General features: G+C 37.2%; 1 protein-coding gene across 4 annotated transcripts in view; it reads right to left on the bottom strand.

The window, feature by feature from the left end:
* Positions 1 to 22,570, bottom strand: part of BLNK (B cell linker) — a 91,159-nt gene that overhangs the window by 3,796 nt on the left and 64,793 nt on the right. For 2 of the 4 annotated variants that reach the window (XM_072340123.1, XM_072340125.1), the window contains 18 exons: positions 18,553 to 18,609; positions 16,570 to 16,619; positions 15,939 to 15,979; positions 15,156 to 15,312; positions 13,788 to 13,951; positions 13,256 to 13,334; positions 12,491 to 12,574; positions 11,134 to 11,159; positions 10,558 to 10,586; positions 10,180 to 10,275; positions 9,354 to 9,396; positions 8,357 to 8,384; positions 8,121 to 8,193; positions 7,746 to 7,776; positions 6,329 to 6,371; positions 5,518 to 5,596; positions 5,029 to 5,060; positions 2,388 to 2,467 (listed from right to left, as the gene is read on the bottom strand). In XM_072340123.1, coding sequence (XP_072196224.1) covers positions 2,388 to 2,467; positions 5,029 to 5,060; positions 5,518 to 5,596; positions 6,329 to 6,371; positions 7,746 to 7,776; positions 8,121 to 8,193; positions 8,357 to 8,384; positions 9,354 to 9,396; positions 10,180 to 10,275; positions 10,558 to 10,586; positions 11,134 to 11,159; positions 12,491 to 12,574; positions 13,256 to 13,334; positions 13,788 to 13,951; positions 15,156 to 15,312; positions 15,939 to 15,979; positions 16,570 to 16,619; positions 18,553 to 18,609 — 1,192 coding nt within the window. The remainder of the gene's footprint in view (positions 1 to 2,387; positions 2,468 to 5,028; positions 5,061 to 5,517; positions 5,597 to 6,328; positions 6,372 to 7,745; positions 7,777 to 8,120; positions 8,194 to 8,356; positions 8,385 to 9,353; positions 9,397 to 10,179; positions 10,276 to 10,557; positions 10,587 to 11,133; positions 11,160 to 12,490; positions 12,575 to 13,255; positions 13,335 to 13,787; positions 13,952 to 15,155; positions 15,313 to 15,938; positions 15,980 to 16,569; positions 16,620 to 18,552; positions 18,610 to 22,570) is intronic. The other 2 variants (XM_072340124.1, XM_072340126.1) reach the window with 1 other exon arrangement.

Genomic DNA, 22,570 nt, shown 5'->3' on the forward strand with positions numbered 1-22,570 from the left:
TACTGGGAGTCCCATTTATGTGTAGTGTTCCCTGTGAACACCTCACTAACATCATTCTTCTTTCCAGTCTTTTCAATGCTTGGCAGTGCTCTGTACAGTAACACAACCTAACCAGAACCTTTTCTTCTAGGGAAAGACATGGGCCAAAGGACTTCATGGATGGGGACATGGGTACAGATACAAGGTAGGATTATTGGCACCCCTAAAAATAGGTGGATTCAGGTTTAGAACATAAAAACTCTAATTGCAGAGGAAGTGTCCAGATGAAGATGGAGGAGGGGAGGGCAGCTGGGAGCATGAAACGAGATAATGATTTGCGTAAGAGAAACAGTGGTAATACAAAGATGGAGGATTGAATGCAAGTTTGTGAACAGAAGCACTGCTTAAGAAAATGTATGGAGATTTTAGAGAGGTGTGGAAAAACCTGGGGAAGGATGGGAATGAAGAATTAGAAGCATTACAAGACCTATAGTTATCAGGTTCTAATGGCTAGAAGATGAACTTAACAGGTTATCTAACCAGCAATCACAAAAATCGAGTTCTTACTGAGAAGTTTGATGCCAAAACTGACTCAAGAGTGTAGAAGGCTATAAAAATAATGCTGAGAGTATTTCATAATCAATGCTTCTGGGTATTAACCCTCAGGGTCATTTGAATGGTTTTGTTCCAACTTTACAGTAAGGAAGTTAATAATAAAACTCATTTTTCATGGAAGATTTATGAAAGTAATCTGTTATCTCAGTAGGAAAAAAAAAAAAAAAAAAAAGATGAAGTTGCATGTTATGGCTGTTTCCTTGCTGCTGATAATGGAATGCTTTGGTCCCTCTCTCGTGCTCATTTTCTTGCTTCACAATGAGATAGTTTGCTTTAGTAATATCATAAGGGAAAACAACAACAACAACAAAAAAACCAAAATCACCTTTCTGCCTTTCTGTGTTTTTGCCTTTGTGTGTGTGTGTGTGTGTGTGTGTGTGTGTGTGTGTTTGGCAGGTTGTTTTTCTGTGAGTTTAACTTGGCTCAGCTTGGTGCAGGTTCAGAACACCAGGGAAGCACATGGCTGGGAGGGGAGATGGAGGAGAGAGCAGGGCCTCCTCGCTGTGGGCACTGCGCTGAATTTGTATGTTGGCTAGAGCCATAACATGCAATTCTATCTCCAAGATTCTTCCAAGTATTTTTCTAGTCACACTATTAATTGTAAAAAGACAAGAATCACAAGTATGTAAAGTACTCAGACACTTAAGTAATGACTTCAGCAAACCAATCTTTGTTCAGCAGAACAAGAAAGTCAGCTGCTCTAAAACCTTCCTTCCTAGCCCTCTCTATGGGCTTTAATCTGTCCCCAGAGACCCACCACCAAAGTTTGGATGGGAACCGAACAATGAACCTTTAGGGCAAAAATCAAGGCCATAAGCACCTGCATTGTGAGGTATTCTACTGCTCCATTATAGCTAATTGGTGGGAAAACACCACTGACTTCAACAGTTAATTTTAAAAGAATAATAATAAAATGGATGTTTCATTAAACTGTGGTTTTGCCCAGGGCTGTTATATGAAAGCATAATTGCTACAAGCTGTTTTAGTGTCCAGTGGATTGTTTTTTTGAAAGCGATTCTTGTAATAAATTTCCAGTATGGCATTGTTAAAATTGTTCCAGAAGTTCAAGTCCTTTGTGTTCCTCACTGTTGTATTATCATTGTCATGTCAGACTTTAGAACACTTAATGTTATTGGCTCTGCACAATAGAGCTTTTGTTTTGCAATCAGCAGAACTATTTTTACCTTGCTTGTGACTACTGGGCTAACGAGAATGGTTTTGTGCATTCTGTAGTTTCCATTCCTCCAAAATGTGAGTAAAGGGAATAGCAGTGACATGAAAATAACTTTGCATTTGCTCAGGTCACTCAAAGCTTAAAGTTGCAACAAAAAGCAGCTAATAGAGGCAGATGTCTTGGTTGCATAATCACTTCAGAACTCAGTATATACACTAAACAGTAGAAAACAGGAAAACAGAAGCTCATCACAGCCATCTAGATCTATGTACGTATGCACATAGATCTAGATGATTTTCTTGTTTCAAATGATGTCAGATTATTATGGACTGGGAAGCCAGGAAGACTTAAAAATGAGTGGCTGAGTGGCACAAAGCAAAGGTATATAATGCCATTTACGCATTTTTCCATGGTTTGTTGAAACTCTTCTATGCTACATGTTCTAAACAATTCTGACCTTAAGCAAACATTTAGATGATCTGTATCATAGAAAGGTCTTCATTGCAAACAGGTACATGGATATCCCCAGCAAAGGAGTGTAATTTTTAGAGAGGGGTGAAAATGCTATTTGAAAGTGAAGGATAAAATTTCTGTACCATGAACTTAGCTGATGTTATACCTGGTCTGCAGTACTTGAAATGGATGAAATGCTGCTATGAGGAGAAGTACCCAGGGCACGGCTTGGGGCTTCTGGCACCTCTGCAAAAGAGAGAACAACATAGGGAATTTTTCAAAGTAAGTTTTGTTTTCCTGTAAGAAACTGGTATGTCACAATGGCTATCAGAGATCTGGACAAGTTTGACCTTTGGTATTATTCAGGAAAGCCACTGTAAATACATGGGCTCTGTGCTGATGCCTGGGACACCAGCCTGCTTACAAGATGAGTCCTTCCTTCTAAAGAGAGAAATAGTTTGGAAATGACTTGTTAAATCTAGCTCTGGTTATTAACTGTGTAAGAAAAATGCCTAAAACAGACAAACAAAAAAACCCCCACAAACATTAAATAAAAAAAGAGAAGAAAACAATTAAGTAAACCAGTATAGTTTTTACCCTATGATTCTGTAGCAAAGGACAATGAAAAGGCAGAAAGTGCAAAAAGCACCCAGCCCAGGGTAAGAGGCAGTCACATGGTGAAGGAGTCAGCAAAACTAATATAGCTCAGATATTTTTTACTGATTTAATCCAACTTGCATGTTTGTACACGTGTGCAAGAAAACCAAGTGGCAAAACAGAGTCAGATCTGGTAGGAAAGATTATGAAGCTTAATTAAAAGTGTGGTGGAAAAGCAGAGTAGAAAATAGTTATTATGGCTGAAATACAAGTGTTGAAGAATTAAAGAAATACAGAAATTACAAGGAAATTGGTTGAGTACTGTTGCAAATTAATGACATGATAGAGAAATGGGAAGTAACTGTTCTGATTAAATAGAATCTTCTCATAGGATATCCTGAGTCCAACTCATAAGGATCACTGAGTCCAACTTGGGACTTGTGATCACAGTTAGGTACATACAGAGACAGATTATTATGCTAGTGAAGATAATTATAGAAAATATTCTGTCATAATGGGAGGTTTGTATCCTGTTCATTTCACCTGGGAAAAAAAAACATGACTGAGATTGTTAGCACTTTCCTGTTCCTGGCCATAATATTTTGTGGACTGTTTAATCTTCACTCATAGAATTCTCACTTAGATTTTGGTTTCAGAAAGTGGTGTTACAGAAGACCTCATAGTAATGGTCACGCTGTGACTCAAAATAAATAAATAAATAAAATTTAAAAAAGTTAGATTGGAAAGCTGAAAGATGTGTGTGAAATGGCTTTAGAATTTCTTTATAGTAAAGGTGCAGCCATCTGGAAGTTGCACTCTAAGTGGAAAGGAACAACAGCAGCTCTCAGTGAATTAATAATCACTTGGAAAAAAGAATTTTACTTCTGTCAAATTTTGACTGACCAACTACAAAAGCTGCAGGTGAAAAATTCATTGTATGAATATAGTGAGAGTGGTCAGTAGTCAGGCTGATTAGACTTTACAAGAAAAAATTAGAAATTCCTTAGCTGTTTAAAAAAAAACATCACAAAAGCAGAAAAGGAGGTTGTCTGCAGTAAGAACTGTACTGATTTTAAAGATATTGCAGGTACTAAATCAATAGGAGTTTTCGTATAGAAATGGAGAATTCCGCAACCAAATTGGAAGTGAAACTCATATAGATTAGTATAATTGAACTGGGGGGAATGACAGGTCTTTATCCCAGAACCCTGAAGAACTGGCACATGAAATTGGCTAGTAACAAGTGCTTTAAACTAATTTCAAGTGAGAGTGGTACTGTAAGATTCAAATACCAAATAAATTGCTATACTTTAAGTGGAAAAAATGACTTGAATAACTATAAGCCTTTTTGTCTTAACTGAAGAAAGCACAGAGAAGAGAACTTGAAGTGAAGGGTATTTTAAGATGTGGAGGTATGGGTCCAATTAGCAGGAAAATAATCTGAGATTTACTCAAGTAGATAAATGTTAAAGCTCTTTCATAAAATAATGGATTTCTACAAAAAGGAAATATCTTACTCTATTCACTCTGGACTTAAGTAGAACATTTGATGATGTGCTATATGGGAATCAGTACTTTTGATGAAGAGAATACAAGTTAGCACAAGGCTGGTATGATGATGAGGAAGAGATGGCAGGGCATGCTGAGGAGTTATTGGCTGTTGGGCCCAGTTGTGTCTGTGATAAGTCTGTTAGGGACCAAACAAGCACCAAGCAAGAGCATGTTAAAGAAATGTTGTTAGTTAGAGCATCTTTTAGTACCAAATGACTTAATAAATAAATAAATAAATATACACAGAGAGAGAGAGAGTGTTACTCTTCAGAAAGAACTCATGCTACACATTCAAGCATATCAGTTGTGTGACAGAAACAGACATACCTTGAGGGCATCAGACTATTGCACAAACATGAACCATTAAGGCAAGAAAGACAGATAGAATCTTATGTTGGGGACTGACCTGTCTGCCTTATTTCAGTTCTAACAAATGGGACTAAGGCACCCAATCTCCAGTAATTTTCATAATAACTCTAAAAGAATCCCTTAATTTTACTAGCTGAATTACACCTGATCTCATCTTCTTATGCATTATGCAGACTGTTAATTCTGAACCAGTCAATATATGTGTAATATATACCAGTTAATATATCTCAAAGATGAATTGGAAGTTATATATCAATCACATCTTAAATCATAATCTGAACAATACTTACTTGGCAGAACTAAGGGCTTTTGGAGCGAAGACCTGAAATAAACAGAGAGATTACAAAAAGGTCTGAGGGAAACCTTTTTCTAAAAATACTTAAATATTTTTATGTAGCTGGTAATGGTAGAATGTGTTCCAGATTGCCTTTGTCCATTGAGAGATAAGACCCAGATACAGGTCCTGCTAGTAGTGACAATCAGTAATTTAAGCAATAGAGGTTTAAACCAGATGTTTAATCAGGTTTATAGCCTTCCCTGATTTTTGGTGGCAGTTATAGTGTTTCAATGCATTTGCCATATTTGATTTTTTTTTTTTTTTTTTTTTTTTTTTTTTTTTTTTTTGCTGCTGGGGGTTTTTAAGAAATCTGAGCTTTAAAAAACAAAAGGCTACAAAGAAAAAGAAAAACTTTCCTTTGAACTTTCCCCATCTGTGTTCAGACTAAGAAATAGGAGTTGGTGCACTGAAGTATTCAAAAGATGATGAAAAAGGCTTTTACTTTGGGGTACCACTTGGAAGAGGTGGAAGTGGGAACTCGTGGCTGGAAACTCGTCGTCGTTCTGCTGCTGTAGGTTTATCTGTAGTTTGGAAAAGACAAATCAGAGTCAGCGTTTCTTTAGAAACACATTGTTCCTGGTAAGACAGTCTCAGTAGATGAAGGAGGGCTTCTTTACTTGTTATCATCTTTTTGGAGGATTTTCTCGCATGGAGGCTTGCCATCCTGCTACTGTCATTACTGACTAGTGGCACTCTACTAAAGTTTATAGGCAAATAGCTGCACTCTGAGTGCCCACAGAACTCTGTGGGAGCCTTGCCTTCTGGGAGGCAAGCTGAGTGACACAGAGGACAATGCTGGCTGCTCAGCCAGAGGTGCAGCAGTGGGGCTGCAGTTACCCTGTGTCAGGCAGCAGCCCCAGCTGAGCTTTTGCCTCGAGGCGCTGCTGCCTGGCACAGATTTTCTGCCTGTGTGAGGGACTGGCTCTTGCCAGGAGCCATCTCTACATGAGATGCTCCTTGCTGAGCTCAAAACGATGTGCTTCCCGTCTCTGCTTTGAGGACTATATGGGCACATTGCTGCTGCATTATGTCGTGCCTTACGCTGCCAGTAACCTCAGAAGTTTTATTGCAACTGCTTTTAGAGAACAATGATACTCAGTGCAACTAAGGCTGGCCAGATCCAGTTCTAAACTGCTAAAACCAGCCTCTCCTAAAATAACAAAGAAAATTGGATGTGATATTGTTTGTTTCTAATAAGAAAAATAAATAACTTTGATAATGTCAACTTTTCCAAACTACTGGAGAAAATTTACCTTCATTTACAGTCAAGTTGTCTCTGGAAGGCAAGCATGGTTTCTGTAATTAAACACAGAATTACAATACTAAATGACATGTCACTACATCATTTACACAGCAAATATCTTTTTACAGTTGTTGTTAACTAGTTTACATTTAGAACTGATGGCATCCTGTGGGGATCAGGAGGCAGGGGCATGGCTATTCTGAGAAGAGCCTCTGGCTGTATGGCAGTGCAGCTTGGAGTTTTGTGAAGTAGATTTGGAAAGAATCCCAGTTTGCGGGAATGAATGGATGGACAGAAGAAAAATTCAGAAATAAGTACTTCAAGGCTTTTTTTTCTTTTAATTTTCATTCCCATCAGTAATTTCCAGTTCCTTCTGACCTCAAGTCCAGAAATGAAGAGTTCATCCCAAATACTTTTGAATCAATATTTGAATATTTTCTTCTTTTTTGATCTGTACATACAGATGTCTGAACCCATTTCTCTTTCTTTACTGAAGCTCAGGCTGCCAGTTTAGCCATCAGTAAAATCCCTCTCAGCCTTCTACTTAAGTTATTTTTTAACTCCTTCCTATTTTAAATTGATGATAATAAACAGTCAGTTTCAAAATATGTTTCCTATTTAATTTAGTAGGAATTTTCAACAATTTCTCTCTTTTTTTCCCACTGGAAGTTTTGGGATATTTTTAAAGATGAAACGCTTGTTGAAAAAAACTGACTAATCCTGGTAAAATCCCACATCTTTCTTGAGCTATCATTCTGAAAATAAATGCATGTGCTTTGTATGTAGGCCCTCTTTATTTCAGGGGTGCTTCTTAGTGGCCCATGTTCCTTCTTATTTCTCATTTTAATTCAGTCATTGCAGTATGTGCTCATTGTTACATTCAGGGGATACTTATCACTTTCTACAGCTTCCTCAAATGCTGTAGCAAACTGGGTGTTGGCCTCTGCTCCCAGATAACAGTGGTAGGATGAGAGGTAACGGACTTGAGCTTCATCAGTGGATGTTCAGACTGGACATAAAGAAGTGTTTCTTCTCAGAAAAAGTAATGTATTGGCACAGGCTGCCCAGGGAGGTGGTGGAGTTACTGTCTCTGGAGGTGTTTAAGAGAAGGATAGACATCCCTCTGAGTGACATGGTGTAGACCGGTCACACACATGGACTTGTGGTTGGGCTGGATGACCTTATTTCTTTTTTCCAACCTTAATGATTCTATGACTGTAGGGTATTAGATACAAGCATTCATTTAATCTAAACATTTTTCTACTTGAACTTTCTCCCTTTCTCTCCTTATTTCATGTAACTGCATCCACACTTATTTTTCTAGTCTCTCTTCTACTTTTTCTGTGCCTTTACGTTGTAACCAAATTGATGATCAAATTTGATCACACAGAGTTATCACTTAATTATGCAATTATAGATCAACTTACTGCTGGATTTACTGCATTAGAAGTTTTCTTTCTGTAAATTGGAGGGAGAAAAGGAACATAGTTACTTAGCTGATACACGGAATTCATTTAGCAACCAAGCGCGTGCATGCTATTGGGTAAATTAAGCAATCCAGCCAGCATTTGCCATCAGCAGCACAGTGAAAGGCAGTGTCACTGGAATACAAACAGCATTCCTCAAGAAATAATGAAAGAATAGCTTGCCTTCCCCTAAAGTCACAGTATTCTTCATTAACTGCAAAAAAATGTTATTGCTGAATTGATTGCCACAGACCAGGTTAGGAGTTGTTTCCCAGTACAGCCAATATTAATTTGCCCCACCCTCAAAGAAGCAGCTTTCTTATTATTTTTACTCACAGGGCCCTTGGTAACGGAGATGGAGCTGCTCCTGTAGGAAATTTAGATTCTTGTGTATTATTGAAGCTATGATCTAGAAACAGATATAAAATATTTAGCATGTAATATTAGGTTGCTGGCTGATACAGATAACATTTACACTGACACACTCCTCTGAATGGTACGTTAAGGTCACCAGTGACATACTGACAACAAATTCTGCTCATACCACCATGTTTACAGTACAGAATACTTACTTTCATCATTATTGTTTGCTTCATGGTCCTGTAATGGAAAAGTATGTTAGATTTGACAAGAAGCAGTTTAATTAAGTGGGAAGTGCATAAATTATCTGTGGTTGCAGTCTGTACTAGTTTTTAACTATATATTTGTATAGAGAGCATACAGCATCCAGGACATTTTTCATAGTTTCTGCGAGGGTATTTGAAAAAAATAGCCAATTAATTTTGAACATTATAATAAACATAGGCTTTCATAGAGTATGGATAAAATTGACCCTGAATTTTTTAGTGAGATCTATTAGTTCATATTTCATTTCTGAAATTGAAAGCTCAAATTTTGCAGCAGACATTTTGCACTGAACTGACAGTAGTAAGCAGACTTTCCACCTTCCTAGAACTGAAGCAATTCAATTTGTTTCGTAGTTTCTTTTGTAGATGCTTTCTGTTGGCACCCAGATATTGTTCTTTAGGGGAGACTTTGCTCTGAAGAGTACAATTTAAAAAGGAACCAGCTACTCTTTTTTCCATTTTCACCCACCAGGTTAATGGCTTTTCACTAATGTTGGTTACAAACACATCCATTTCCTGGTTGGAGTGGTGTGATCCTCCCAATCCTCTTAAATGCAGTTCCTTTGGGGACAGCATTTTCAAGCAATAGTGTTTACTCACACTACCCAGTCAATGAAGGTACTCCAGATTGGGCAAAATAACTAACTGCTACTGAAAGTCAAGTTCATGGAGTGTAGTCAATTTTTAAATTATTTACTTATTTATTTATTTTAACTACGGGATGGTATTTTCGTGGACTTCAAGCCATTTGAAATTTTTTCTTAGACCAATACAGATGTCCAGTATACCTCTTCAGTCCCAAAGATTAGTAGCCACAATTACAATATTAGGTCAATCTAGCATCCAAAGTTATCAGTTCCTGTTGTTTAATTCAGATAATAAAACAGAAAGAATAATTAAAAAAAAGAGTTTTGCACACTCTTTAAATGGGCACATTACTCACTGTTTTTGGATGAAGGCGATTTCTGGGGAGAGGCAAAATGTTTCTGGAAAAATACAGAAAGTCAGTCAAGATAAGTAGGATTTTTATTTATTTTGTTTGAATGTTTGACTTAGATATACATTTCAAGATTTAGAGAGCCCTGAAGAAAATGGTTTTCGTTACAAGTATACTCCACCACAGTGCTTGTGATGCTCTGCCATATAGAGGAACCCATTTAGGAGAGCTTCTAGTTTTGAGCTTTGGTTCCCCTGCAGCTGTGCACAGGGGACCTAAACACTTTAACACAGTGTTGTGCATGCCACCTGCTCTTCCTGGGGCATATGTCCTGCTTGGTAGAGTGATGACCTAGGAATGAGACAATGTCTTGGTTTCCAAGCAGCTTCCTATATTTGTGGATACACAGGAATAAAAGAAACTGCATGCCTTTTTTTTTTTTTTTTAAACATTAATTTTCCTCTAGGGACTTGGAATTTAATCACAGATTTACCAACTGCATTTATACAAGCAATCTTGTACCCCCTCCACTACAAAAATGTCTTGTTTGCAAGGGCACAGAAGCCAATAATAGGACTTCAATGTGATTTGCAGAGATGTTTTACCCCTGCATTAATTCCTGAGGGAATATTCAAGAAAACAGTGCCTATTTGGCAAACTGGCTTCAATACAGGAGTTGAGGATGAACTTTTGTTCTCAGTGTACTCCAACATTCCTAGCTATTTGCAAATCCTGACTACTACTTATTGTCCAAAGTCTTTACAATAAGTAGAGATTAGAAAATTTTGTCTCCACTCTTATTTGTTATTAATATAAACTGCTGCCAACTTACCTGGAAGTGTCCAGCTTAGGTGACTCTCTAGTCATGCTGTGCATGTGCGAGTGCTCTGCATTCTGAGCACGTGTAGCAGGAAGTGGCTTAGTGAATCTAACAGTAAAATGTGAATTGAGGAAAGAAAATAACATTTAGCAATGATGAATAGAAAAGATGACCCACCCTACTCCCACTCTGCCCCTTAAAAGTCCTAAAAATTACCCTTGTGTAAGTAGTATATCTTTTTATTAGGGCAATTGAAATTAACATAGAAATGGATGACAATCTTTGCATAGATATTTTAAAGAGAATTATTAAGCATATCACATCCAGATGAGAAAATACACTTTCTTACAAACTTTAAATAGTATACAAACACTCATAGCAAGAGATTACCTGGTTACGGGTGGTGGTGAAAGTTCTTCCTTTAAGAGAAAAGGAACAGAATTTTTTGGTCATTTTGATTTCATAAAAATATTTCTGTGATCATATTTATGTTATCATAGCAATATCTTATTTTTGTGTTGCTTCTGGTAGAATTCTGCCTGGTGATGTGCTTGAGGATGGTAGGAAACCACCACCAGTAGTCTTGGGAGCCCTGGGCACACTGGTGTGGTTGTGTGTCGTATCAGAACCAGCAAGCAGGGAGAAATTTACTGTGTCAGAACTGTCATTACTCCTTTGCCTGCAACTGTGCATCTATAGCGAGCATTCTCTTAAGCTGCTACTTCCCAGACCCAACTGCTATCACACAGGACTAGAAATTTCAACCCCTTCCCAGTTATTCTATTTGGCAGATATCTTGAATTGCTTTGCCAACTTTTCTGTGAAGGAAGTGTCAAAGTGCTAAGTGAAAACAGATTTGCTCCATTTTTCCCCTTTCAAAGACTGATTTTATATGCATATACACTCTATAATCACCTATGTTACTCACAGACAGGGTACAAGAATCAAACTACAGGAAAGTCTTACCTCTTCTTCAGGAACCTCGTACACTTCTGGAGGACAGGGTAGAAAAAGCAAAGCCTTTAGTTAGCAAAAGTGCACTACATGTTACCAGAAAAACTGAACAGAATTTGTATCAAATGTATTTTGCCTCTGGAAATCTAACTTGTAAAGATGTCCCTGCCTGGTTCTGCCTCCTAAACCCTCAAGAAGCCACAGCTCTGCTGCTCTTGAAAGAACAGAGAACTCCAGGAAGTGTGATAAACAGTCACTGTATAAAGGAGACTTTTCTCCACCTTACTAACTCCCCCCAGCCCAGCCTCTCAAAAAGCAAGACAAATCCCGTGTCTTGCAAACCTGGGACAGTTTGGAAAGGTGCATTATCACACCTGTGGTAACAGTCAGCCTTTCCATGACTCTCAGGGAAGAAAAGATCAGGTGAACCATAAATCCAGATAGATCCCTTTCTGTTTCATGTCCATCCCTGAGCTCCATCCCACAGAAGTATTTTAATTCACAGATACTAAAAGACAAGATCACTATCATCCTTACTCATGCCCACTTTATTCAATGGAAATTCAATTTTATGTCAGTTTTCATTGTTTTTATTGCTCTGAAAACTATCCACATTCCCACCAGGGGGAGATGTTTTATTTTTTTTTAGAAACATCTGTCTGGAGTTGGCTGTTGTTTAACGCTGATTTATAGAAAGTCTAAGATAGAAAATAGCATTCAAAATATCCAAGAAACATGTCACAAATCCTCAGGCCATTCGTAAGAAACTTTTATAGTTTATGCCTTTAACACATTCTGTTTAATGCCAAGCAATTACTGACACATTCAAGGATACAAAACAACTTGGAGTTAGCACAGCTAAGGAAGATTAAGCAAAAATGCACATACTTAGAAAAGCAAACATGATTCTCACGTTTGCTTCTTTTTTTTCCCCCCTTTTTCCAAATAAATTGCTTTTTACAGAACTTAGAAACATCCCAGGGCATGCAACACATCAGCCTACATGGAATTTCTCACATATAGAATCTTGGTGCGATTTTAAAATATTGAATCTTGTTTCCTCTGGTGAAGTGAGATTAATAGCATTCCAAGTCCTATAATTGTTTTTGCCGTATTGATCAATTTGTGTTCCTCTATAGACAAGATGACTAAGAATACATTAGGTTGGGGCAAACTTGTTCTAGTTTTATTTGTGCTTAAAGCAGACTTACCAACCAATCTAGGCAAAATAAATGCTATAACACTGAAAAATTGAAAGGCAAATGTTTTATGTGTGTTACATGGTTTCTGTTGGGAATACATCAATCATAACTTAATATTGCTCAGTCTTAAGTTATTTTGTTTCAGTACCAATACAAACTCCACATACCTTGCATGTCAGAGGCAAGAGAGGGCTTTGCAGGAGTAGGGAGGGCTGGTTTTGAGGGTGGCTTCGTGAATCTATTCACAGGAGCTGACAACATAATTTACATTATAAATACATATATGTGTGTATATACATATTACATATAGAATTTAAAAATAAGTTATTATTACAATAAGAACAGACATTAAGCAGGTGCAAGTGATGGCCCTGAACAAATTAACTGAGTCAGGATGCAGTTATTATTTTATAAAGGAAACATCGCTCAGTATTCATGCCTTGATAAATAGGTTTGATACTGCCAGTTATGTCAGAGAGCAGAATTAAACACTTCTGTTTACTTTCACCTTTGGACTGTGATAATTTAACTATCCATCTAAATATACTTAAAATACAGAAGTAAAAAATTAATCAAAGTGTCTTTATTTACTGCAGATCTAAAAGGCTTTTACTTGTTTCCCATGGCAATTCAGCTGACAGAATTTTAATGCTGTGGCTCCCTTGGTTGAGGAGAGAGATCACACACCACAAAAAGCTTCCTGATTGTACCAGGGATGGACTTTGAACTCACTGAGTGAGAGGGGCAAGAAATATATGTAACTTCTGTGGCCTTGTCACAGGCCAAAGGAGCCAACTGCCTCTTTCCAAGTTCTTTAACAGCTGCACCTCCACTCTCTGAATGCTAGAAACAGTCATAAATCTGATTCATTTTTTCCCCACTGTTATTCCTAACAAAGTAATAAACAACTGGCTTAAACATCTAAAACTCACGTTTTACAGGTAGCGGTGCACTGCCTTCTGTGGGTTCAATATAGTTATCATCATTGTCGACTGGCACAATGTAATTGTCCTATAAGAAACACAGGACAAATAAATAAATAAATAAATAAATATCTACCAGTTAAACCTCCATCCCATTATTGATCTATTGCCCACAGTAGTTGCTATTTCACAGTGTCTGTTCCTACAGACATTTATCATTGTTTATGGATGGGAATCCCCAAGACGGAAAACCTTTTGGCAAACAGCCCCAGTTCTGGACTGTTTGATAAAGTCCTCATTTCCCTTTGGTCCCAGTGTAGCGTTTGAGGTTGTCTTCTCTCCTCATTGCCTGCAACTTGTGGATGATTATCCGTTAGTAACCTGCATGGTACTTGCAGATCACTGCTTGTGATGTATCAAATATTTTGTACCATAGAGGCTAATAAAGACACCAGTCTTTGGCATTGCAAAGTTGTCTACCAGGGTCAGTCATTTAAACTGTCAGACTATGTAAATGCAGACATACGCATACAAACATTACCTCATCATCACTGCACTCCCTTGGCTTTGGTGGTAATTTTGGTTTTGCAGCAGGAGATGGCAGAGATGGCTTGGATGGTTTCTTTGGTCTGGGCAAGGCTGAGCTGGGTGTGCTTGGAAGAGGTTTGTTGATAGGAGGAAGCTGATGGTGACTGGTGCGATTGTCTTTTAAATGTGGAAAAAAATAATTTTAGTTGAAATTGCTCATTAGCCTCTGAACAGTATTCTGCTACCTATGCAAATAGGTCTGTACTGTTGTTGAAACTTAAGGAAAATAGCAAAACTAAGCATCTGCAGGTCCTGACAGCAAGATCTGTGTACCAATGGGTCCCGTTTATTGCTCCGGGTAGTGACCCAGTACTCCAGAACAGGTTGCAGTGTGCCTAGACACCGACTGTTGTACAAATAACTGCTTAACTCTTGGAGAGAAAGTGGTAGCCAGATGTTATGACTTGTTAGTTAATATATCCTGTGCCAGATGGTGAAAAGGTGTGCAAAAGAACTTATCTGTCATACAGGAAATAATAGCACAAAGGGTGGGACTGAAACAAATTATGTCAGGTCCGCTAAGGTGTCATTTTAGAAACCTCTTTCCTGCTCAAGAAACATGAAAGCTGTTTATGAGCTTCTGGAAGCCTATGTATTTCACTACAGAACTTTAGTGACTTTTCTGTATCCAATGACAGTCTCAGAACCGAAAGCAGCCATCATGCTGATGCTTCTTCTCCTAGTGGCCCAAATCTTCACCTAACAAAAGGTCACTTCTATTCACGTCAGTGCCACCCGCCTACAAAAAAATTCCAAGTAGAAAGAAAGAAAGCTTTTATGATAGATAGATTTAAATAAAACCTTGCTTCATCCTGTTTGTTTCAAGATATTTATCCTCAGTAATAATCTTGAAGGCCAATAGGGAACAAATATTTGAACTGGTTCCATTTATGTAATTTTTTTATTTTTTTATTTTTTTAATTTTTAACTGATTTTGGAATGACTACACTAAGGATAAAGAATGGTCTCAGGTTAAGTCTTATGTTCTTAACTTTGAAAATGAACTCTCATACTAAAAATGCAGAGGAGCATGGAGTTCAGTTAGTGACATGTCTCACTTTTGCTTGAATTTTGTGGTTATTAGTTGCTTATCAAATTCTCTACGACATTATATTAAAACTCTAAGCATTTCTAGAAGCAATACTAACCTGTTTCATGCTGTAATAACAAATCATATCATCTGAAAGCCAAAGATCTGATCGTCAGAATTAAAAGCAAACTTTTGCTGAAAGGATAGGTTATTCCACTTGAAGCTACTTCTCTCTTAGTACAAGTAAATAAGCAGTTATCAAGCTGGTGTAGCCAACTTTTCCATACCTACCTGCATATTCACCTCTAGAAATAGGGAATGCAGAGGAAATCTTCTTATTTTCCTGCTCACTTGGAGGTGGTTCATAGCTGTCATCAGGATTCTCCTCACTGGGGACCACATACATCTCAGAGTCAGAGTGGCCATCTGGATTTTCATAATCACTGTCCTAAAAAAACAGAACTTCCTATTTCTCACTTCATAACATACTGCTTCATAGCGGAATATGACACAATATGACAAAATATCCTTGCAGAAGTGCAATTAACTAAATTATGAGAACACATCCTTGAAAGGTCAAGTTATCCTCTGAACAAGTAGGCACCTCAGCTTGTTCTCACTCTCAAGAAGGAAATAGGTCACCTCAGGGTGACACTTATATGGTATGGCAATTACTTTATGTGGCACATGACTATGACTTGCTTCATTCTAACATACTCTGAAACTTTATCATAAAATTCTCATTTTTAGAAAGAAGTACATTTTTCTACCTCTTTAAAATACAAGATAACAGTTTCAGAATAGTTCACTTCGAGAAATCTCTCACACTTATAATATTAGTTTATTTGTTCATGGCTATGACTGACAGCATTTCTCATATGTACCTAAATTGAATCTGAAAAAACTAAGGTAGTCAAGAGTGTAAATAACACAGATGTAACAATACTACTGAAATGTTATCTTGTTTAAGTTAGATCAGAATTAGATGACTCAAAACTAAATATTTATTATTATTGCTTGTGCTGAACTGGTAGCTACAGTAACCTCCTACACTACCCCAAGAGACGTACTTACAAAGTCATCTGACCATTGTTCCTCTTCATTGTCTGCATGTTCTAAACCAAACATAGAGTTACGTAAGGAGGTGGAAAAACGAACATAAAAGCTTATCTTAAGCACAGATAGAAAAAAACAAAACAAAACAAACAAACAAACAACAACAAAAAAAAAAAAACAAAAAAAAAAAACAAAAAAAAAAAAACAAAAAAAAAAACCAACCCAGAATCTACATATTCAATTAAAAAAACTAAGAGCTGACATTTTCTTAAGTGGTTCATATATCACATTAATAGCATCAAGAGATTCTGCTGTTCATTCATTTCCCCCCCTACTTACTTTTATGTTACTGTTAGAGACACACTAGTTCTGATTTCTCTTGTCTATAGAGCAGCCTACATGTAGAACACTGATAAATGTCAATTTTGAAAGAGCAGATGCTTGTTACTTTTAACTCGTATTGGAAAAACTTCTCATGCCTTTCTTGTCTCTCATTTTATATGTGTGAGCTACTTTCAGAACTGTTGGTAACAGTACACTGCTCTTTTCTTAAAGAAAAAAAGGGCACGTATAACTGAGATGCTGCTCGGTATATAGGTACCAAGTGTACACAGACACGCAATTTAAATTCCCAGTAATCCAGACTTACCTGAAGCATAATCCCTTTGTGGTAGACTTGGAGGAGTTTTTTTTTTTAGGCTGTAAATTAAATTTAAATAAATTAAAGTTATGTTCTAGTAAGCAATACTCACTAGAAGGAAATATTAGCCAGGCAAACAAAGAAAGTCAGTAACAAAAGATACCTGCAGAAATACAGATTATTGTCAGAGATGCTTAGCAAACAGCTACAGGAGAATGCTTTGAGCAGCTAGAAACAGATAAGAAATTAGAATCTAATCTGAGATTCTTTTCTTAAAAACATGTTTTAAAAGAACAGTTTCCTTGACCACCCACCCTCCTCTCCATTTCCAGGCAGAAACTGATAACACAGAAGTGCATGCATCCGACACCTATCTCAAGATCAAAATCTGTTTAAGCTCACAGACTTTGCTAAAACTAAGGCATAAGAAAGTGGTGATTACTCCCCAGCTATGTTTTATAAATACCACTGTGCATTAACTTTATTTTCTGACTCACGTTAAAATGTATACCAGGTCTCTCAGGCCCAGCTTCTGGTTCCAGTTGCTATTACAGTATGGTGCTATGCTCCTATTTAGGTAAATACTATTACAGTGGTATTTGCAGTACCAAGGGACCCCAAAGATACTTTGTAGAAATTATGAGAGTATTTTTGTGGCTATACATATATGTACATGTCTATTTGTGTTTGCCCAATTGCAGCTGCCCAGAGAGGAAACCAGATTACGTAGTCAGTCAGTATATCATTTATTTCATTAGTGGTCTACCATTACTCAAAAATAAAAATAAAAATAAAGAATTCTTATTCACAATCAAAACAGATGATGCATGTATGATGTTACAGGCCAAACTGATGCATCTGAAGCAAAACAACTCTGCCTTTGTAGCAATATAAAACATTAATACAATTTGCATTATAAGGACTCTTCAAAGTGACTTCTGAACACTGACAGCTTCCCTGATGAGACCTCACCATATTACTGCATCTTCCTCGGTAGCTTTAATTATTCTTTAATCAGATCCCAACAAGGAATTTCTTTGATGTTACATATATGCAAAACCAGACAAATTTACAAAAAGACCAACCTCCACAAAGAACTTAATGTTTTCTTGTGACCTCTGTGCAATAGTGATATCTATATATTTTACTGAGAGAATTTAACAGTCAATATTCAAGTCTCAAGCATGGTGCCTAGCTTGACCAAGATGACCATGCTATCTCGGAGTGGTGGCACACCAGCACTAATGCATCCACTTACAAAACTCTTACCATCTTTTATCAGAAGAGCTTTGGCTGTTGCCTTGAATACATGGGACTCAGATGCTCAGATGGTCACAAAAAATGCTCATGCATGAATCAATGAATGAATGGTACAGGCATGACTAAAGCTAAAAAAAAAATTATATATTATATAAGCATATATATAAGATCCCAGCGCATTATTTCAAAGTGTTTGTCCATCTTTGCTCATTACCATCAACACTAATGGAAGATCTCTTCCTCCTCCTAGTCTTTAGCTCCCACAGCATGAATAAACTTAGTGTACAAACAGTCTATGAGAAAGCATTCTCAACAGCACTGCTGCTGTGTTTGTCCAGGTTAGCACAGGCATGTTAGAAGAAAAAATCCAGGGCCACTGCCAGGGCAGATCTCGGGTCTTCAAGAGGGCAGATCAAAATCTAATTAAGTACCTTGTGATGTGTCTATTCTAAGTTGTTCAGAGACAGTGGATGCTTGGAAAATAATGGAACTAAGGCAATGGCAAGAAAGAGGCTCCGTGGGTCACAGTGTGAAGCAATTGGCCAAAGCCACATTATATATTTCCAAACTGCTAAGCAGAAAACTTCAGCACTGTGTCCCAGGCCCTGCAAATCCTGGCAATGACCCTGATGGAAAATGTAAATATGTTACAATGAAAGCATACAAAGCACAGAACGGAGCTGTGTATCTCAGCAACCTAACATGCCATTGTTCAGATCTGAATTAGCATACCGATCCCAAGTATCTTTCCCAGTTTTGCAAATTAAGGCCACTTGTTCATTTTGGAACCTGAATGTCAATAGAAGAAAAGAAATCATGTTTCTGTCACAGTGCTGAGATAGTTTATAGCCACATCTATATGTTTTAGAATCATTTCAAACTCATTATTTATTCTCAAATTCAAATCCATTTTGATTATTCCCACCAAACCAGAATGGACTATTAAGTGCCAGAACTGAAATCTAGATTTCTTTTGAAGTTGACTGGAGCTTCACTTTGTGGGAGCCAGCATTGCACCCACTGAGCAAACCACAGTGCAAGCTGAGAAGAGAAAATCCCTATGCCAAGGAGCAGATACCTTGCTATTTCAGGTACTGATGCATTTATACACAAATGCTTGCAGAGCAGCAAATGAATTACTCTGTCCTGTTCCTCTGATTTTAACAAAGGACTGAGAGAACCAAATGCCATCCATCTGAGAATACACTTTTAAGTGGAAAAGGATGATTTCCTAACAAATCTTGTAATGGTTATATAACAAGTTGCAGTAAATGCAGTTTCCAAGTGAAATATTCTGGTGGTACCCAGATCTGCACTTCAGTTACAAATGGTGGACCATCTCTGCGTGGACTCTAATAGAAAACTATTAATTCAAATTTCCATTGACCTTAATATGGCCAGTATTTCCCTAAAATTCAATAGCAAATAAGTTATCTACAGAATTATATATATAAATATGAAAAATTTCAGTTCCAAAGATCTACATAAAATCCAAGTGCATTTTTGACAATATATTATCAGATGTTTTAAAAACAATGTAACATCTTACTATATTACTACATTAGCTTCAACCAATAATGGTAGAATTTGAGGCATTTCATGTAACTAGGTCTGAATGCTACTCACACAAAAGCAGATAGCACTGCACACTGATTTTTAGCAAATGAATTATTTTGAAAGCAAAATATATTCTGAGATTTCCCCTTTGCAGCATGCCAAGATTGATCCAGCATAGTATATAGGCACATGCTTAATTTTTACTCATGTAAGGAATAGTATGGGAATGGTAAGTCTTATTTACACACTTTCAGGTTAATCACACATTTTTATGATTTCCTGTACTATATGGAGAATTTTAAAGCTGTCTGTAGTAAAAGTTTGAGTTTTCTACTCTAGCAGTGCTTTCTTACAGAGTACAATCAGAAAAGCAGCCAAAAAATACATAGCAGTAGCAATTTATGTAAAGGACTAAATTCTCCTCCAGAGGTAATTACTCATTGGAGCATTTGCTTACTACCCCTGCTTATAAGAAGTGACTACAGCCTGCTCATTTACAAGAGCCTTTCATTTCTCCTGCTGTTAGCACAGAGCCTACCCACTCCATAGGAAATGTTTTTTCCAGATAGGACTTAAAATTGTATTGTGGTGTGCCCCATTCTTTATCCAACTTTAGCTAAAACCTATTGCTTCTTCTTCAGCTTGAACATAATAATTCTCTTTGACATAATACAGCTGGGGTTCCAGTACTGTAAACATGGCAAGCAGGTGAATGGCAGCTTGTGAGCAGTATTTGTATTGCTGCTCTTGGAACATTTTGAGTTTGACTGGGGAATCAACAACGGGACTTTTAAAGCAATTAAGGAATTATCTGCAGTTTTCTTTCTTGTTACCGCATCTGTTCAGGTAGCTTCCCACAAAACTTTAAGCAGCATCAGTGGTAGATATCCATGGTAGACAGGTAGACTGTTGCTCTCCTGTACCTTAGAGCTGAACTAGATTGCAGTGTGAGACTTTTGATGCAGGAACTTCTATTACCTCTCTTGATAATCAAGGGTCAACTGGGATTTCAGAAGCATCTTAACAAATGTTAATAAATTAATCAGCTTTCAAGACCACTTGTTCTTCCCAATTCAAAAGAAAAGACTTAGGGTGTTATAAGTTGCCCATGGCAGCTTTGGGTTTGCAATAACCAAGTACACTGCTTGACTTCTTCCAAATTTTCTCCACTACTAAGGTTTGAATTTTAGTCAAAGCAATTTATGTTCTTCCAATTCATAGCCAAAGACCAATTCTGCATTAATAAAGCAGTTCTTAATACAATTTCTCCTACTTCAGTCATATTTGTGTCTTTGACGTGTAATGAAAAAAAAATTAAAATCACATAACTGACAAGAGAGAAAGTGATAAATAAATAAAAACTGTGGTTATCCAGTTTATTTATTTTTTAAATAGAAAAGTAATCTAAACTAAACAAAAAGCCCCCAGAGGATACAGAGGAATGCAGCCAATTCTTGTTCTGCAAAGCCTGGTGTCTCTTTACACATACCCTTATCAGTGTTACCAAATAATGGCTTTATTCTAAGTCTCATTATGTACTGGGTTAGAGTTGAGTTTTTGAGTTCTTAAGTCATGTGCAAATGTGAGATTCTTTTTTTTTTCCCCCCTCAGTAAGTTTAGAATTTCATAATTGCAGATGGGATTAATAGGACTCAGATGCACTGTAGAGGATTCAGTAAGATTATTATATATTCTTCTTTTTTTAAGTCTCAATTTGTATTCTCACAGCTAGAAGAGGTGGAATGTGAACTCTGTGCTGCAGTCATATATTAAGAGTTTTTAAGTCTGTTCTTTTTGTGGATTTTTTTTTTTTTTTTTTTTTTATTTTTTTAAATCTTTCGAGAATCAAAGAATTGTAGCATTATACCAACTACCTCATATCTGGCATTCAACAATGGCACCTCTGACCTTCCCAGCTTCAGCTACATTTAGTTCTTGTTATTTTTCCCTTGTCCTTACCAGAGTGTAAGAGAGGAAGGACATTTAGTCAGAGAAGTACTGATGAACAGCTCAATTAATGTCCAGGCAACTAAAGACAATCAAGTATTCACATCACATGACAGTGATTGAAATGAACAAAAGAGGATGGCTAATGAGAGGGAAAGATGTCTCAAGAATCCTTCTGATATATCTGGTGATACAATCAGAGGATACCTGTGGACAGAGGCAGAGCTGAGGTAAACAGGCCACAAGGAGGATTGCAACCTGAGGTTTCTGTTGGGGGCTGAGTGCTGCTTCTGGAAGCACATCTCACCTCCTCTGCTCAGGAGATGCCCCACAGACACCAACAGTTTTCCAGAGCTCTTGCACAGCCAAACTAGGCTACTCTCAACTGCCTCATATATACCTAGAATTGTTAAAATCTTTTTATTTTTTTTTCCCCTTCTCCTCAAACTGAACTATCACAGTCACTCTAAGAACAGTTTTAAGAAATGTTCACGCATGCCTTTCATGTACAAGAACTGCATTTCTAGAATTTAATGTGGTCATCCCAAAGCATTGTAGATACTACGCACTAATTAACTTAGAAGTCCTTCATACACAATGACTCATGTGAAGAAAGACATCTGAATGGGAAAATCGAGTTGAAGTGGAAGTTTTCAAGTGAGTTTTGCATCAAGTGTGCTAAACAGCTTAAACAGATGTTTGACTGGAAACAGTGAGTGGGCTATTCATTTGAATTGATGGAATTTCTATGTATGAAACACATGAATATTTTATGATACCTCCGTGTACGTGACATCAATATTTATGCTGTTTAGCACTTCTTACTGAGATAAGAATGTTAGGTAATTTAGGTGGTTTTTGTTTTAGATAACCGATATATGGGAGAACATAACATTTTAATGGGAATTCTATGATGTCTGATCAGTTGGTTCAAGATGAAGCACCAATTAAAGCTTAATTGCAGCAGGTAAATTAAACAGTGGCCTAAGGGAAAAACTACAATAATTCTCAAAACACAGACAACAAAAATGCATTTTACCTAAATACTGTTTTTCAATGCTACAACACAGCCTACCTTTGGGGGCCAGTTCTTCAGCTACTGTGGGAGACTACTAATAATGATGACAATACTGCGTGCCACAGCCTGGACTGAATTTCTTCACATACACTGAAATACATTATTCTAGGATAATATGGTCCCATCACTAGTATAACATTACAGCACTTTAGTCTGACTTTGGCAAAT

This window comes from Excalfactoria chinensis, chromosome 6 (genome assembly GCF_039878825.1).
Source record: "Excalfactoria chinensis isolate bCotChi1 chromosome 6, bCotChi1.hap2, whole genome shotgun sequence".
NCBI lineage: Eukaryota > Metazoa > Chordata > Aves > Galliformes > Phasianidae > Excalfactoria > Excalfactoria chinensis.